The sequence below is a fragment of the Trachypithecus francoisi genome, unplaced genomic scaffold (assembly GCF_009764315.1).
Source record: "Trachypithecus francoisi isolate TF-2019V2 unplaced genomic scaffold, Tfra_2.0 Lachesis_group2, whole genome shotgun sequence".
Lineage (NCBI taxonomy): Eukaryota > Metazoa > Chordata > Mammalia > Primates > Cercopithecidae > Trachypithecus > Trachypithecus francoisi.
Window position 1 is genome coordinate 161,049,104 of NW_022681465.1, and position 18,858 is coordinate 161,067,961.

Sequence of the window (18,858 nt, forward strand, 5' to 3'; positions counted from 1 at the left end):
TTCATATGAAATCACAGCATGAGTTTCTAAGTGGGCAAAGCAAGAAAACAGATACATCAGGGCTCATCATTTAGTTACTTTCAAAGGTACCTAGATTTAATATGATCTTAACCTAATACTTTCTAGGAAAAAGAGGGAGTATGTTTTACCATAATCTATTTGACTAAAATACATTAACAGGTATTTTACAGCGTCAGGATTAAGACAACTTATTACCAAGTCTTTTTGGCATTGCAATTCAGGAACTCCCTTTGGATGGGGGCCCAAAGCAGTCTCAGCTAAATCCTGCACTACTCATTATCTGTTAGTATTATAGAAAGATTCAAGTATACTTAAGCTTTGAACTAAGGTGGCAGGATGCATAAAATAAATAATTTAAAAGCTAAATTCCTGACCTGGCATGGTGGCTCACGCCTGTAATCCCAGCACTCTGGAAGGCCAAGGTGGGCGGATCACGAGATCAAGAGATCGAGACCATCCTGGCCAAATGGTGAAACCCCATCTCTACTAAAAATACAAAAATTAGCCAGGCATGTTGGCACACACCTGTAGTCCCAGCTACTCGAGAGGCTGAGGGAGGATAGTTGCTTGAACCCAGGAGGCGGAGGTTGCAGTAAGCCGAGATCGCAGCACTGCACTCCAGCCTGGCAACAGACTGTTTTTTTTTTTTTTTTTTTTTTTTTTTTTTTTTTTTTTTGAGACGGAGTCTGGCTCTGTTGCCCAGGCTGGAGTGCGGTGGCCGGATCTCAGCTCACTGCAAGCTCCGCCTCCCGGGTTTACGCCATTCTCCTGCCTCCGCTCCCAAGTAGCTGGGACTACAGGCGCCCGCCTCATCGCCCGGCTAGTTTTTTGTATTCTTTAGTAGAGACGGGGTTTCACCGTGTTAGCCAGGGTGGTCTCGATCTCCTGACCTTGTGATCCGCCCGTCTCGGCCTCCCAAAGTGCTGGGATTACAGGCTTGAGCCACCGCGCCCGGCCCAGACTGTTTTTTTAAAAAAAAAAAAAAAAAAAAAAAAAAAAAAAAAGCAACCTGGGCGTGGTGGCTCACGCCTCTAATCCCAGCACTCTGGGAGGCTGAGGCAGGTAGATCACCTGAAGTCGGGAGTTCGAGACCAGCCTCACCAACATGGAGAAACGCCATCTCTACCAAAAATACAAAATTAGCTGGGCATGATGGTGCATGCCTGTAATCCCAGCTACTCAGGAGGCTGAGGTAGGAAAATCGTTTGAACCAGGGAGGCAGAGGTTGCAGTGAGCCAAGATCGTGCCTTTGCACTCCACCCTGGGCAACAAGAGTGAAACTCTGTCTCGAAAAATAAAAATAAAAAGTCAAATTCCACGTTTTTCCAGGTAGTATGAAAAATATCAGAAAAAAAATGCCCTCACCTAACTAGCAAGTATTAAGAATAAGCTTGACTGGGCGCAGTGGCTCACGCCTGTAATCCTAGCACTTTGGGAGGCTGAGGTGGGTGGATCACCTGAGGTCAAGAGTTCGAGATCAGCCTTACGAACACAGAGAAACCCCGTCTTTACGAAAAATATGAAAATTAGTCAGGCATGGTGGCAGACGCCTGTAATCCCAGCTACTCAGGAGGCTGAGGCAGGAGAATCACTTGAACCCAGGAGACAGAGGTTGTGGTAAGCCGAGATTGCGCCACTGCACTCCAGTCTGAGGGACAGAGCAAGACTCTGTCTCAAAAAAAAAAAAAGAAAAAAGAAAAAAAGCAAGCACGTGCATGTGTTTCTCTCAAGTTCCTCTCCAGAAGGCACAGGAAAACTATAATGTCTCCCTCTGAGACTGACTAAAACATTACTAACATTCAATGTTCAATAAAATGTTAAAATATTTCTTTCATGAAAATTGAGAATAAGAACAATGCAGCAGATCAAAACCAATTTGCATGTTTAATTTTGAAAAAACTCTTATGAAACCTTAACAAAATATCCCAGATTCATCTTAAAGCAGATGAGGAATCTAAATAAACTCTTTCATAATTTTAAAAAAGACAACTGGAACTTGAAAACATAACAGCAACCCATCTCAGAAAATAATGTGAGAAATTAGTTACGAAGTATTTAAATAAACTTTTTAAAATTAAAACTCTCACTATCTACACAGGCAAATATGAGCACAGCTGCAATATGCCATGTTAGTATCATTATAAATCACTTTATTAATTACATCTGAGGAAAAAGAAATGCTTTCTAAATCACTCTAAAAAGTCTTACAAAAAAATGAACTACCCTCTCCCCAATAGACACATACACCCTGATGAAGAAAACACCAACATTTCAAATATTCCAGCAATTATAACACAAGATAATCCTGAAATTTATTTAGCCTCAAAACATTACGAACTACACCAAGGAAGGAACAATACTTTGAAAACACTAGTATTTTTAAGGTTCAAAAAAAAAATTATGGCCAGGGGTGGTCGCTCACTCCTGTAATCCCAGCACTTTGGGAGGCCGAGGCAGGCAGATCATGAGGTCAATCGATCGAGACTATCATGACCAACATGGTGAAAACCCATCTCTACTAAAACTACAAAAATTAGCCAGGCATAGTGGCGCACACCTGTAGTCCCAGCTACTTGAGAGGCTGAGGCAGGAGAATTGCTTGAACCACGGAGGCAGAGGTTGCAGTGAGCCGAGATCGCGCCACTGCACTCCAGCCTGGCAACAGGGCGAGACTCCGCCTCAAATAAATAAATAAATAAATAAATAAATAAATAAATAAATAATGAGTGATTTCTTGGAAAAATATATTTTAACGCAGCTGCTGATTGTCAAGAATTCTGATAATGTGCTTATCCAGAAAAAAAAAAAAAGCCAAACACTTTTCACTTAACACATCACACCTTACTTACTTGTTCTTTATCATCACTATCACCATTTACAATTAGGTATGTCATCAACACCAGACTACGAGTGGTACATTGTCAGGTAACTCTTCCTCCGAGAAATATACATTTAAAGAGAAAGTATTACAATTCTCTATCATTCAATTTTAAGGATTACTTTCCTTATTATTTCTAGAAACAACAATAAAAAGCTAACACAGCACATTTTGGGAGGCTGAGGCGGGCAGATCACTTGAGACCAGGAGTTCGAGACCAGCCTGGACAACAGAGAGAAACCCTGTCTCTACTGAAAATACAAAAAATAGGGCGTCGTGGCGCACCTCTGTAATCCTAGCTACATGGGAGGCTGAGGCACGAGAACAGCTCAAGCCCTAAAGGCGGAGGTTGCGGTAAGCCGAGATCGCACCGCTGCACTCTAGCCTGGGTGACAGAGCCAGACTTCATCTCAAAAAAAAAAAAAAAAAAACAGCTAATAGCCCGTAAGTCCAGTAAACATTATCTTTAACAATGTAATAAGTATTATAAACATTAACAGTCAAAAGAGCCCACTTAAATACAAAAGCTACCTATAAAAAAATTAACATCTACATTATTTCATAATGATCAAGACTGGATCACATTAGTCTGGATTCCTGAAATAAAGACAATATTACTGCTTTTTACACATATATAGATTAAAATAGGCAATGCAACCTTATGTTCAGAATAAATGCAAAACTACAAATCTCATCCTTTTTAATTAGTAGTTTTATCACAGTTAAAATACTAAAAGATAAGTCCACATATGGAATCACAAATTACTACTAATAATCCTTCCCTTTTCAGCACTATCAAGTTTATAAATTGCATTTATTTGTAAATGGTGAACACAAAGACAAAATAAAATTCCTGAAATAAAGTTTTATTTTAAAGTATTTCTTACAGAAAAGGAATCCACTGTTTATCTTTGGGGGTTTTTTAAAATAGAAAATGTTATTACAAAGATTATTTACAGAAAACAGGACCAGAAGTACATTACCCTTCAATAAATACACTGTACCAAAGTCTCTTAATAGGGATGAGGGAGAGAATTAAAACACTAGTTTATTAAATGTCTTCCTCTTCGTTTTAAAATGTAGATAGATTCTATTAAACTGACAATATAAAAGCTTAACCCAATAATTTTAACTGTACAAAGTTACTTATTAACCTTTAAAGGCTGTTATGAATTTACACTTCCTGCAGTTCACCTGCCATCTTTCCCAACTTAAATAGCCACTAGGGGTTTAAGACAGTCACCACTTCCGACATCAATAATAAGGAAAGAACTTTACATTCAAGTTTAAGAAAAGGATAATTGTGGATTTTGCCTGTGCCCAGAAACAGTGTGCAACACAGGTCTCAGCCCATAAACAGGTGCTTCATGAATATCTGTTGAGTAAATGGTGACATTTTATTATATTACTGCAACATTAGTTCCCCCCCAAATTTAGAGTTCTCCCTTGCTCAAAAAGCAGCAAGACCATACCACAGTCCCTTTTCAAAAACACATAAACTTCTTTATTCATAATGAAATAGAAAGCTGGTTGTCAAAATACAGTCCCACTCCCTCTTTATCTTCTCCATTATTTTTAAAGGTTAGAAATAAGGCCTGTTTTTAAGAAACAGAAAATGTATACCAACCTCTCTAACACCAAAAGAGAAAATCCACACTTGATATATATTTTCTGTATTCATAGCACTGAGAGTAAGAACTGACTCACAACAGTATGTTATGTGGGATAAAAACCAAAAACAAACGTATATCAAAAATACATGTTGTTTGCCGACATTATTTCCTTAATCATAATCAAGAGGATACGTGCCTGAATTTTACTAGATGTGAGATAAGCTTTGTCTGATATTTCAAGATTCATTCATTCAACAAATACTTTACTGAGCACATACTATAAGCCAGGTCCTTCAACGAACATTCGAATTTTGTAAACTGCACATCACCCCTCAAAATTCCCCTAAAAAAGCTTATAATTTAAAGTAATTGCAAGCTAAAGAGAAATCCCCAGTGTTGTTTCTTACACAGAGTGAAGTCAGCGGATCGGGGTTTTTTTCAGCTGTGAATGCGGCATCAAGGAGCCGCTACCTACCACACCCGTTGCCTAAAATCGCAACTTAAAGCAGCAAGCACTGGGTAAAACAACCTGTAAGAGTAGCTGAGCTCCCGCGACGAGGTGGCCAAGGGCTTTCATGCCCGGGGCCCGGGGCGAACCGCGGCAGGACCCGCGGACGGAACGCGTCCGGCGCCTCCGGCGAAGAGTCGGGGCTCCGCAGCCAGGTGTCTTTGCTCCCCGAAACCCTCACCTAGAGACCCCGGGCCCTCCCCGCCCGCCCCTCGCACCACCCTCCCGACTTCCAGACCTGAAAAGTTGGGGGGAGGGGGTCTGCCTTTCCATTTTACATCAGGCGGTCAGTTGGCTGCCTCAGCCGTCCGCCTGCCGTGAATTATGAACTGAGCGTGTAATCATTCCTCAGAGGGAACAGAAAAAAAACCTAAGGCAGGGTCCTAGGGCATGAGGACCTCGCCCAAACCTGAAATGGAGACGCAAGCTCAGCCCCACAGCCCGCAGCGAGCTGCTGGCAGGGCCGGGCCGCGCTCACCCCAGAGCCCTCAGGGACGAGGGTTCGGGGCTTCGGGACCCCGCCCAAGGGGCCGAGAGGGCGAGGCGTGGGGGCCGACGCGCGACTGGGGCTGGCACTACACTCACCGTCGCCTTTGTCTCTGCCGCCCGCTCCGGCCACAGCCCCTCTCAGCGCCGGCTCCGCGGCTCCTGCCGCCCCCACGCCTGCAGCTGCGCTCCCCGGCGCGCTCGCAGCTTCCTTGCTCCCCCTCCCCGCCTAGGCTCGCGCGCGGATTGGGCGGAGCGAGAGGCGGCGCGCGCCCCTGGAGGGGCTGGAGGGGCGGGCGCCGTTGCGCAGCTGCAGGGGCCGCAATGTTGGCCCCGCCCCCGGTTGGGCCCCGCCCCCGCCGTACCTCCGGGATGGGAGGGTCGGCCGGCAGGCGGCGGGACCTCAGGGATTTGAGCCGCGGGGGTTAGGAATTGGCCTCTGTAACTAACGGACGCCTGAGATCCGGGGCTGCAGCACTCGCGGGAAAGGACGCTCCGAAAGATGGCGACCAAACCTGGGCGGGAGCTTGCGGGAGCCCTTTCCCACCCCAGCCCGGGCCGCGGACAGCCTTGCGGAGGAGCGACGTCTGCGCACGTTGTGGGGCGGTGGACGCGCCCAGGCGAGGGTGGGTGGGTGTTGAGCGGTTGTGGGACGAGGGGTCTCTCAGTGGCAATTGAGATCCCATCCTCTGACCACTGCTTTTTCATGTAAAAGTCAGAATTGTTCAATCCATCATTAACTGGGTTAAAGCCGAGATCATCCACCTGGCGTTTGAAATGCGTGAAAATTACACATGTACTGGACTTCTGTGATTCCTTTGGGTGTGTATTTTACATATCTCAAAAATCAGAAACATGAGTGCCCTATCTAGCAGCCAGCAGTCCACCAAAATACCTACAAAACTTTATCGTGAGGTCAAAAGGATAGAGAAAGAGCGTAATGCCACTGAAGTAAGCTCTCAAACCTGTACTACTTTGAATACAATAAGTAATGTATGGTCTTCCCCATTCTAGGTTGATGGCGAGGATTTCTGGTTGCTCAGGTCAAAAACTTTATATCATCCATAACTCCTCTCATACTCTCATTTTCACTTTCAATCTGTGAAGAAAGCTTGTTGGTTGTACCTTCAAAATAGAACTGACTGGGCAACATAGCGACACCCTGTCTCTACACACACACACAAAAATAGCCTGGTGTAGTGGCGTATGCCTATAGTCCCAAGTACTCTGGAGGCTGAGGCCAGGAGTTAGGTTACAGTGAGCCATCGGACGGAGTGACACCTGTTTCCAAAAGAAAAAAAAAATTCTCAATCTTTCCTGCCTTGCTATTTTTCCTTTCTTCCCATGACACTTCCCACCTTGTAACAATCTTTGTCATTCACAGTCAGCCCTCCCTATCCATGGGTTCTGCGTTCCTGGATTCAACCAACCACAGATGGAAAATATTTGGGGGAAAAAATACAACAATTTAAAAATACAAAAAAAAAAACCCAATACAATATAACAGCTATTTACATAGTACTTACATTGTATTATAAGTAATCTGGAGATAAAGTATACAGGAGGATATATGTGGGTTATGTGCAAATACCATATCATTTTATATTATGGACCTGAGAGGATTTTGATATTGGATGGGGTCCTAGAACCAGTCCCCCTCGGATACTGAGGTATGACTGTATTTATTTGATATGTTTAGCTTTTAGCGTCTGCCTTCTCTAGTAGAAGCTGGGATTTTTGTCTGTTTTGTTCAACTGATGTATCCCAAGTGCCTAGAATAAATGAAAAATTTTTAAATTCTCTGAGATTAAAAAAACTAAAGCAACAAAAAATGACCAATTTTTTTAATTTTAAATTTTCTCTTGGTTTCTGTTTCAGTTAACCATGAGATCTTTATCTACATCATACCATAAGCATTTTGATTTTCCAGTTACTCTGAGTATAGTGATAACCATTTACTTGACATTTAATGCAGTTTTTTGACCAATGATACACTACAATCCTATTTCATTGAATGAGAATAACATGATAGAGTATAGGGAGGTTTCATAAAGACGATTCTAAAAATTTCCTAGAACAAAAAAAACCCAAAAAATTCCTGAACTTGATATATGTGCTTATAAGCCTCCCTTTGAATTACAAATGTAGTAACCTTGTGTGAATGCCTTCCTCAGCCATGAAAAATAGCAAATTTTCTATCATTTACCTATAAAGGGTAGTATTCATTATATAAACATTTATTTTCAGATTTTTCATATTTTGTAACAGAACATTACGTGATTGAATAGCACGATATAATTTCAGTTGCTATAGCTATTCATACAACTTTCTCATCAGTTAAAAAAATAAGAAGTCAAGTACACAGTGCCATTCAGTTGAATTGACACTTTTTTTTGGGGGGAGGGACAGGGTCTCACTCTGTCACCCAGGCTGGAGTGCAGTGGCCTAATCCGTGCGATCTCAGCTCTCTGCGATCTCTGTCTTCAGGGCTCAAGTGATCGTCCCACCTCAGCCTCCCAAGGAGCTAGGACTACAAATGCACACTACCACACCTGGCTAATTTTTGTATTTTTGGTAGACAGGGTCTCACTATGTTGCCCAGGTTGGTCTGAAACTCCCAGGCTCACACAATCCGCCCTCCTCGCCTCACAAAGTGCTGGGATTACAGGCGTGAGCCACGGCGTCTGGCCTGGATGATACTTTTTGTAGAGTATGTGTGCATAATTATTTGCTCAATGTTATATTCATAGCAGTCTCTTTATACATTTAATTTATCCTTTATGATTTAAAACAATTTAAAGCTACAGATTACATAACAATTTGATTTTTTTATAAAATTAAATAGACTTTTGTTTATAAAAACATTGACAATGTATTTCATCAATGTTAATCTGTAGTTTGTAATTACAATAATACCAAATAAAATTTTTCTTTTTCTTTCTTTTTTCTTTTTTTTTTGAGACAGAGTCTTGCTCTGTCGCCCAGGCTGGAGTGCAGTGGCGCGATCTGGGCTCACTGCAAGCTCCACCTCCCAGGTTCACGCCAGTCTCCTGCCTCAGCCTCCCAAGTAGCTGGGACTACAGGCGCCCGAAACCATGCCCGGCTAATTTTTCGTATTTTTAGTAGAGGCAGGGTTTCACTGTGTTGGCCAGGATCCTGACCTCATGTTCCGCCCTCCTCGGCCTCCGAAGTGCTGGGATTACAGGCGTGAGCCACCGCGCCGGCCATAAAATTTTTCTAGAGTCATTATGATGTATCTGCACACTGTCCTTAAAATTGTTACTGAGTAAAATCTTATTCCAAAAGAAAGACAAGGGTAAAAAATAGACACTGTTCATAATTTACTCACATAATACACAGTGAAAATACTGATAAAAGTAAATGCAACTATTATAGTCCAGAAGAAACTGTTTTGCATTCCTATTAGTCCATAACAAGTGGAAACATTACACCAAAGACAACAGGAAGGAACACATTGTTCTAACCAACTGCTAAATAGCCTTGAGCTCATATAACAGCCACATTGGCCTGATTCTGCAATCTTTTACTTAAATAAGTTTTCCTTAAAATTTTTAAAGCAAATAGATTTTCCCTAAAAGTATACTATTAATTTTTGGTTGTTTTGTTTTGTTTTGCTTTTGAGATGGAGTCTTGCTCTTGTTTTCCAGGCTAGAGTACAATAGCACAATCTTGGCTCACTGCAACCTTCACCTACCAGGTTCAAATGATTCTACTGCCTCAGCTTCCCGAGTAGCTGGGATTACAGGCACCTGCCACCACACTCGGCTAATATTTGTATTTTTAGTTGACACAGGGTTTCGCCATGTTGGCCAGGCTGGTCTCGAACTCCTGACCTCAGGTGATCCGCCTGCCTCGGCCTCCCAAAGTACTGGGGTTACAGGCGTGAGCCACTGCACCTGGCCTGTTAATTTTTTCTTCTTCTTCTTCTTCTTTCTTGTTGGTTTTTTTTTTTCTTTTTTTTTGAGATGGAGTCTCACTGTGTCGCACAGGCTGGATTGCAGTGGTGCAATCTTGGCTCACTGCAACCTCCCTGTCCTGGGTTCAAGTGATTCTCCTGCCTCAGCCTCCTGAGTAGCTGGGATTACAGGCACCCACTATCACGCCTGGCTAATTTTTGTATTTTTAGTGGAGACAGGGTTTCACCATATTGGCCAGGCTGGTCTTGAACTCCCGACCTCAGGTGATCCGCCCACCCCAGCCTCCCAAAGTGCTGGGATTACAGGCATGAGCCACCATGTCTGGCCACTATTAATGTTTTTTAAATCTGCTTTCCAAAATTTGATAGCAGTTCTTTCTAACATTAAGGAGACATGGTGTATGGAGTCAGAGTCCGGAGTTCAAATCCAAATTCTGCTGCGTCATTAGTTAGGTGACACTGAACAAAGTTCTTTCTAAACCTATCTTTTCTTCTAGTTTAATGAGACCAATAGTATTACTTACCTGTGAGGTCTGTTTTGAGAAATATATAAGAGAACTCAAGTAAAATTGTTAGCCCAAGGCCTGGCACAGGCTGTGCTGGTAAAAGCTAGCTATTATCATTACACAAGCATATAATTAAAGCTCATTGTTCTACATTTGTAATATTGAGAAAATGGCTCATAAAAGGCCCCAAATGGGATGGTATGAGTTCTATATTAATATAGTATAATGTTTAAGTAAATGAACATTTTTAAAGGAGCACTAACTTTTCTTCTACCACCACAACGTGCCAGACACAATTCCAGGCAACAAAAGAAGCTAAGAGAAATAAGACCCAAACTTAACACAGCTTTACAGTTGAATGACAAGAGACATACATTTAATAGATAACTATATTCAAAGTAGTATGACCATATTTCCTGATTTATCAGGAATCTCTTGTCCTGGCTTAATAGTTATTTGTGTCTTCTTTCATTCTCAGTTGTGTCTAGGTCTGCTGATAAATTACATGATCATTCCTAACTAGACGTATATACCAATTGCTTGGGATACAAGAGAAGAAACCACCAGTTCTGTGTAAAGCTATAGAGACTGAAATTGCTCCTTTATAGGAACATCTGAATGGGTCAAGTGAATCAAAAGAAAGGGGAAAGGCAGAGGGAAGATTTAATTATTATTATTCTTAGTCAGAACTACAAAGCTTTCTATACTTGTGCTGTGAACATTAACTAATAGCAAACTTAGTAAATCCACTTGACCAATGTTATATAAATTAGTTTTGGAATTTAGTATTTTTTTCCTAAAGATATAACAGGCATACTCCAAGAAACAAATTATTCAACATGTATTTGTTTATGTTTACAACATACAGTATATCTATTGAGTGTATGTTAGGTATACATAGTCTGTTTTTAGTGTGATAGAAGATACCAAAAAAAAAAAAATAAGGCACAGGCAAGCATCATAAAATCTAATGGCAAACCTCAGATATCTTAGCTAATTAGTCATAAGGTAATGAGACATATGGCACATGAATTGTGATTTGGGAAGATGGAGAAAAATCAGGAATTGTGCAATGTGTTGAGAAAGGAGAAAATAACCAACTGTCAGAAGAACCGTAGACAGTGGTCCTTTCTGTGACTGAAGCAGCCAAAGATAGAAAGGAAAGCTAAGTCAAATTTTGCTTTACACTCTTACCTGTGGCTGACCCTTGCTGCTCATCAAACCACAAATATTCATTGAATGCCTGCTGTTTGCCAGGTAGCATACCGAGTGCTGTGGAAAAGTTCAGTATAAAGCATGGCCTTTGTCTTTAATGAAATGTCACACATCAACATTTGAATAAATAGACACAGTAGCTTTATGAATGTGGTTGAGGGGATCACTGAGGGTCTGAATTAGTTAGAAAAGTTTTTTCAAAGGGAAAGGAATTCGAGGTGGGTCTCTGTGAAGAAGGTAGTCAGATCAGTGTTTCCCAAACTGTGTGTTGCACACCTCTGGTGGTGTGGGAGATGATTTTAGGTGATAAACTTCACTGGGGTTCGGGAGTGGAAGGATGGAGAGAGGTAGATTAGGGTACGTGCAGCTTGTCTAGCTTCAACACATAGCCTGTGATCCAATTGCATTGCAGCCCCTCAGCCCAAAAAAAAAAGTTAGGAATTATAACAAAATGCCTCTGGGGACAACCAGAGAAGAGGAAGGGAGCCTTTTGAGGTCACTCTGCTAAGTCAAGTTACAGACTAAGTAAGAACTCCTTTGTCTTTTGTTTAAACAGCTAACATCTATATATGGCAAGTAATACCAGTTTTACATATATGGTAGCAATACAAGTTTCCTTTACATGTTTGTTAAAGTTAAAAATACGAGTCCGCTAAAAGAGATTTAACAAGTAAACAATAAAGGCGATAAAGCTTGTGGTAGATTTCACACAGAAAAAAAAAAAACAATAAAGAGAAAGGGGATGTGGCACTAATTTAGGAAGCACAAAGCTTAGTGAGCAAAAGTTCAGAAATTGGCATCTTAAAGGTGTGTTCTTCTTCCCAGGGAGAGCAAGAACCACAATGGATCTTGAGTTGAGTATTGGCAGGCTGGCATACAAGAGTGCGGAAAGATGAAGTGCAAAAGGCAGGTAACAAGAGGGAGTGGAGTCTGCTGGCGATTAAGACTCAGCAACAGGACTGCAGAGGAGAGGATACGTCTCCCTGTATCTTGAGGAAGCCCATTAGCCCAGAAGAACCAGCAGAACTAGCACCAGTGTGTGTTAGGAAGCCACTCAGCAAGCACCAGGGGGTCTCCCACCTCTGTGGTTCACCAGGAATCCAGGAAGAGGAGAAATGGAGTATCTTGTTAGATACTCTCAAAGCACCTGGAGATTTGGTGCCCTTAAATTTAACAGGTGGGGCCGGGCGCAGTGGCTCACCCCTGTAATCCTAGAACACTGGGAGACCAAGGCAAGTGGATTGCCTGAGCTCAGGAGTTTGAGACCAGCCTGGGCAACATGGTGAAACCTCATCTCTACTAAAATACAAAAAATTAGCCAGGCATGGTGGCGCACACCTGTAGTCCTGGCTACTTGGGAAGCTGAGGCAGGAGAATCGCTTGAACCTGGGAGGCAAAGGTTGCAGTGAGTCGAGATCGTGCCACTGCACTCCAGCCTGGGTGACAGAGCGAGACTCTGTCTCAAAAAAAAAATTAGCAAGTGGAACAGAAATCTTGGCACTTCCTCCTAGCGCAAAGATACACATTGCTTTCATAAAGAAAGTTCATGATGAGTGCAGGCACAGTGGCCCATACCTCTAATCCTAGCACTTTGGGAGGCCGAGGCAGGCAGATCACTTGAGGTTAGGAGTTTGAGACCAGCATGGCCAACATGGTGAAAACCCGTCTCTACTAAAATAATAATAATTAAAAAAAAAAAAAATGAAAGTTCATGGTGAGTAAAAATTGGAAGTAAAGTTGGAAGATGGCAAACCAGGATTCTTCACACCCATCTACATGCCTCTCCCAGAAGGTGTTACTGCCTCATAGTGATTCAGCTCTTGCTTTTGACCCCACCACTAGCTGGTCTGGGTAGTTGGAAGTGTTCTGATGGCTTTGTTCCCTGCCACTGTCACTGTGGTGGTGTACATGCCCTACCTAATCCCCAGGACTGTGATGGGCAGATTGTAAAAATGCACCACCCCTTTCCCCCAATACTCTGGGTCCTAATCTCCAGAACCTATGATAGGATAAGATAGCATTCCTATGATTATATTAGGTTGTGTGTCATAGTTGACCTTAATGGAAGGAGATTATCTGAGTGGGTGAGGTCTAATTACATGAGCCTTTGAAAGTGAAGAGTTTTCTCTGGCTGGTGGCAGATAGAGAAGTCAGAAGGATTCAAAGCATGAAAAGAACGTGATGCTTCGTTGCTGACTTGAAGATGGGGTGGGGCCATATGGCAAAGAATGCAAGTAGCCTCTAGGAGCAGAAAGTGGCCCTTGGCCGACAGCTAGTAAGGAAACAGGACCTCAGTCCTATACCCTCAAGGAACTGAATTCTACCAACAACAGAAAGAGCTTGGGAGCAGATTTTCCCCCAGGCCTCCAGATGAGAACTCAGACTTGCAAACACCTTGATTTCAGCCTGATACTGTGAGCAGAGAACCTGGCCATGCTGTGCTGAACTTCTGACCTACAGAGAGTATGAACTAATAAACAGATGTTGTTTCAGCCCACTAAGTTTGTATTAATTTGTCACACAGCAATAGAAAACACAGCCACTCTCACAGACCCAACTCTTCTCTACACTAGCTTTGAGGTGACCCTCCAGCCTCAAGAGTGTATCTGAGTTTCCACTGCATTGTCAAGCCATAAAGACAAAGGCATCAATTCTCAGGCACTAGTAAACAAGCCTGGGTTTTTGTTTATGATTATATAGGGGAGGGAAACCATGGGAAAAGAATGGAATTCCTGATAATTTGGCAAATGGGGACTTATTGTGTTATTTTCACTTGGGCAAAAAAGCAAATGTGACATTATTTTGGAGTAACAAGCTGGTAGTCCTCTCATATGTGGGTGGTAATAGAATTTCTGGTAGCATATGGTGCCAGTCTCTGAAGACGAAAGACAGAGGAAAGACAAAATCGCTTAATAAAAAGGGAATGGTCTCTAGTGTCAGGTGGATATGGGTTTGTTTTGCAGACTATCTGATCTTGGGCTTGTAGGCAATTTTCTTAACATCTTTGAGTCCCAGTCTACTCATCATAAAATATAATAATGCCTACATAATTATCTAATAAGATGTGGCAATAATTAAATTTAATAATTCATATAAAATCTCAATGCCTGCAGCACAGTACACTATCAATAAATTACCTCTATTATTACAGTGGAATTTTTTTCACAACTTCCTTACAATCTTTTTTTTTTTTTTCTGAGACGGAGTCTTGCGCTGTCACCCAGGCTGGAGTGCAGTGGCATGACCTCAGCTCACTGCAGCCTCCGCCTCCTGGGTTCAAGCAATTCTCCTGCCTCAGCCTCCTGAGTAGCTGGGATTACAGGCACACGCCACCATGCCCTGCTAATTTTTGTATTCTTAGTAGAGACAGGGTCTTAGCATGTTGGCTAGGCTGCTCTTGAATTCTTAACCTCGTGAACCCGCCTTGGCCTCCCAAAGTACTGGGATTACAGGCATGAGCCACTGCGCCCGGCTCTCTTGCAATCTTTTAGTAGTAAAAGTAACTAAATTATGGCATACAATAGACCAATGCTATCCTACAGAAATATAATTCAAGGCACATATGTAATTTTAAATTTTCAAGTAGCTACATGAAAAAAAGTAAAGGTAATTTTAAATAATATATTTTATTTAAAATATTGTCATTTCAACATGCAATTAATCTAATATGTATTAATGATATATTTTACATTTTTAAAAGTAAGACTTCAAATTCAGAATTTTTTATACTTATAGCACATCTCAATTCAGAATAGCCATGTTTCACGTGCTCAATTGGAATGTGTAGCTAGTGACTGGTACCCGACAGCTTAGTACTAGACTTTAAATAAGTATTTCAGCAAATTCTCCTTTACTCTTTGTTAATTATAAAATAAACATAAATAAATGATCAGTGATATTATAAATATATGAGCACACACATACATGTATTTCCCACTCTGGCACATAGCAAACTTATAGGATTTTTTTTTTCAACCATTAGTTCTTAGTTATAATAAGTCACACTTCAATCAGAGGATCAGGGTATAAGTGGTACACAGATTTCTAATTTCATTTCCAAAACATACCACAAATCGAAGCTACATAGTTAAAGTAATACTTGGCAATCATGATAACTAGGTTAAAACAAAAATCTATCTTGCACTGTAGAAAGCATGTTGGCTTCATTGCTTTTTAAAGTAACTTCAGTAGATGATTATATATTCATGTCATTTGCTTTTCCTTTAAAAACATTGGACTAGACTTTTGGTTCTACATAAGCTTGTTTTTTCTTTCTAAGTTAACCTACCCATTATGCAAAAATGAAGACTAAAGCAAATCAGAAATGGTGGGTAAGAGGAACAATGCACGGCAGTCACCTAAAGACTTATTATTTCTTTTCTTTTCTTTCTTTTTCTCTCTCTCTTTTTTTTTTTTTTTTGAGATGGAGTCTCACTCTGTTGCCAAGGCTGGAGTGCAGTGGCGCCATCTCAGCTCACTGCAACCTCTGCCTCCTGGGATCATGCAATTCTCCTGCCTCAGCCTCCCGAGTGGCTGGGACTACAGGCACCGGTCACCAGGGCCAGCTAATTTTTTTATTTTTAGTAGAGATAGAGTTTCGCCATGTTGGCCAGGCTGGTCTCAAACTCCTGACCTCAAGTGATCCACCCACCTCGGGCTCCCAAAGTGCTGGGATTACAGGAGTGAGCCACTGTGCCCAGCCAAGACTTATTATTTCTATACACATGTGAAAAAGAATCTGTAAAATCTGTGGTGTGTCCCGGAGCCTGTCGAGGTGGTGTGGGGCTGGGGAAAGGATAGCATTAGGAGAAATACCTAATGTAAATGACGAGTTGATGGATGCAGCAAACCAACGTGGCACATGTAAACCTATGTAACAAACCTGCACGTTGTGCACATGTACCCTAGAACTTAAAGTATAATAAAACTTTTAAAAAAAGAAAAAAAAATCTGTGGTGTGTCCACTGGATAGAAAGCCCTGTGGAATCTTCAGAGATGATTCAGACAGTGGTCTTTCTCCTAAAGTGGACTCAGAAAATATAGGACACATCCAAACATGCATAATGCAAGATAGAACACTGAAAGTGACTATGAGAGATTTCCAAAAAAACATAATGCAAGTGTTTGTCAAAAGACAATCCTTCATAGTGAGGATGAGAGGTTTCCTAGAAAAGTATCCTTTGTAAGAAGTTCTTTTTTTTTAATTTTTAGACAGAGTTTCACTCTTGTTGCCCAGGCTGGAGTGAAATGGTGCAATCTCAGCTCACTACAACCTCCACCTCCTGGGTTCAAGCGATTCTCCTGCCTCAGCCTCCTGAGTAGCTGGGATTACAGGCATGTGCAAGCACACCCAGCTAATTTTTGTATTTTTAATAGAAATGGGGTTTCACCAAGTTGGTTAGGCTGGTCTCAAACTCCTGACCTCAGGTGATCCACCCGCCTCGGCCTCCCAAAGGGCTGGGATTACAGGCATCAGCCACTGTGCCAGGCCTGTAAGAAGGTCTAAAGAATGGTCTTTAAGGGAGAGTTAATAGGATCAATTCAATGCAACAGATTTTTGCTGACTACCTATTGTGTGGCTATGGTAGGTAGTAGGGAGTTCGTGATGGAAATCTCTATCCTTAAGCTGTTGGGATGGTGATGAAGAGTGGTGGAAGACAATCCAGCAATTCAGCACTGTTACATACTCCAACAGCTCTTTTCACCTCATACTACCTCTGACATCCCTTCGCTGCTGAGGTATTCCCAAGCTCATCTCCCATACACCCAAACAGCTTTATGCTGCTTCTCTTTTTTTAACCCTCTATTTAGGATATGGCTTTCAATCTTGACCTTGCTTTCATACCAGCCTTACCATGAGATGAGTGCTTCATTCTCTGACAGAGGTCCTGCGGTCACATGCAGACTCTGCCCATCCCCTGCTCTGGCTCTTTCTTTAGGCAGGAAGCTGCTGAATCAAAAAACTGTCACCACAGCTTCCGGCTCCAGCATTACCCTTGTGCGAAGAGGAAGTTGGGCAGTTGAGAAGTATCATCATAGAGATAGATCCAGTGGAGGACATTTGACTTAATCTGTGGGGGTCCAGAAATGATTCCTAAAAGAGCAGATGCTTGAGAGGAATTACCCAAGAATGAAGGGAAAGGTGAAATTCTCTGTGTGTAGAAGAACAACATGTATAAAATCAGGAAGATATGAGAGTTTGATGCCTTTAGGGAACTAGAGAATGAGTTCAGGGCTAGAGGAAGGGTGCATGTGGGCCCAGATGATGCTAGACCTGCAGAAAGAGGCACTAGATCATGATAAGGAGTTTTGTTGTTGTTGTTGTTGTTTTTGAGACGAAGTCTCGCTCTGTCACCCAGGCTGGAGTGCAGTGGTGCCATCTCAGCTCACTGCAACCTCCACCTCCCTGATTCAAGCAATTCCCCTGCCTCAGCCTCCTGAGTAGCTGGGATTATAGGTGCACGCCACTACACCCAGCTAATGTTTTTTGTATTTTTAGTAGAGACGGGGGTTTCACCATGTTGGCAAGCCTGGTCTCGAACTCCTGACCTCAGGCAATCCACTCGCCTCGGCCTCCCAAAGTGCTGGGATTAGAGACGTGAGCCACGGCAACTGGCTGATAAGGAGTTTGACCTTATTTAGAATATGATAATGAGTCAGGCAGGAGGACAAAATGTACTAATGATGTTGCTTTAAGAGTAAAGTTCAAGGCCGGGCGCGGTGGCTCAAGCCTGTAATCCCAGCACTTTGGGAGGCCGAGGCGGGCGGATCACAAGGTCAGGAGATCGAGACCATCCTGGCTAACACGGTGAAACCCCGTCTCTACTAAAAAGTACAAAAAACTAGCCGGGCGAGGTGGCGGGCGCCTGTAGTCCCAGCTACTACTCGGGAGGCTGAGGCAGGAGAATGGCGTGAACCCGGGAGGCGGAGCTTGCAGTGAGCTGAGATCCGGCCACTGCACTCCAGCCTGGGCGACAGAGCGAGACTCCGTCTCAAAAAAAAAAAAAAAAAAGAGTAAAGTTCAAATATATGAACATATGCTTAATATATCATACAAAACCTTTGAACTTTAAAATAATCTTGCTTTAATTACTTTAATTAATTATCCTCGATCAGCTGCTTGTAACCTTCATTCATAAAAGATAGTATGTGAGAACTTGAAATGAAATTATAGTACTTATGTGATTCTTTCCTTCCTTCCCTCCTTTCCTCCCCCTCCCTCCCTCCTTCCCTCCCTTCCTTCCTTCCTTCCTTCCTTCCTTCCTTCCTTTCTTTCATTCTCTCTCTCTTTGTTTTTTACTTCTTACTTTTTTGAGACAGGATCTTGCTGTGTTGCCCAGGCTGTAGTGTAGTGGCACAATCATGGCTCACTTCAGCCTTGATCTCCTAGGCTCAAGTGATCCTCCTTCCAACTCAGCCTCCCAAGTAGCTAGGACCAGAGGCGTATGCCACCATGCCCAGTTAATTTTTATTTTTTTGTAGAGACAAGGTCTCACTATGCATCTAGGCTGGTCTTGAATTCCTGGGCTCAAGTGATGCACCCTCCTCAGAATTCCAAAATGCTGGAATTACAGGCACAAGCCACCACACCCAGCCCCTGGTTTATTTTTCATTAATTGGAATAGTCTTATATTACCTGGAGTTATCTCCTTAGAAGAGTAATTGCACACATATGGGATTCAACCTGGGCAATG

General features: G+C 42.3%; 1 protein-coding gene across 16 annotated transcripts in view; it reads right to left on the reverse strand.

The window, feature by feature from the left end:
- Positions 1 to 17,116, reverse strand: part of CDC42SE2 (CDC42 small effector 2) — a 145,996-nt gene extending 128,880 nt beyond the window's left edge. For 7 of the 16 annotated variants that reach the window (XR_004430088.1, XR_004430090.1, XR_004430087.1 and 4 more), the window contains exon 1: positions 5,606 to 5,777. Coding sequence is in view for 2 of the 16 variants with exons in the window: in XM_033181336.1 (XP_033037227.1) it covers positions 5,648 to 6,214 (567 nt within the window). In the remaining 14 variants the exon portion in view is untranslated. Of the gene's footprint in view, positions 1 to 5,041; positions 5,186 to 5,258; positions 5,456 to 5,605; positions 6,731 to 17,018 lie in introns of those variants that run through there. The other 9 variants (XM_033181336.1, XM_033181337.1, XR_004430093.1 and 6 more) reach the window with 8 other exon arrangements.
- Positions 17,117 to 18,858: the final 1,742 nt, after the last annotated feature.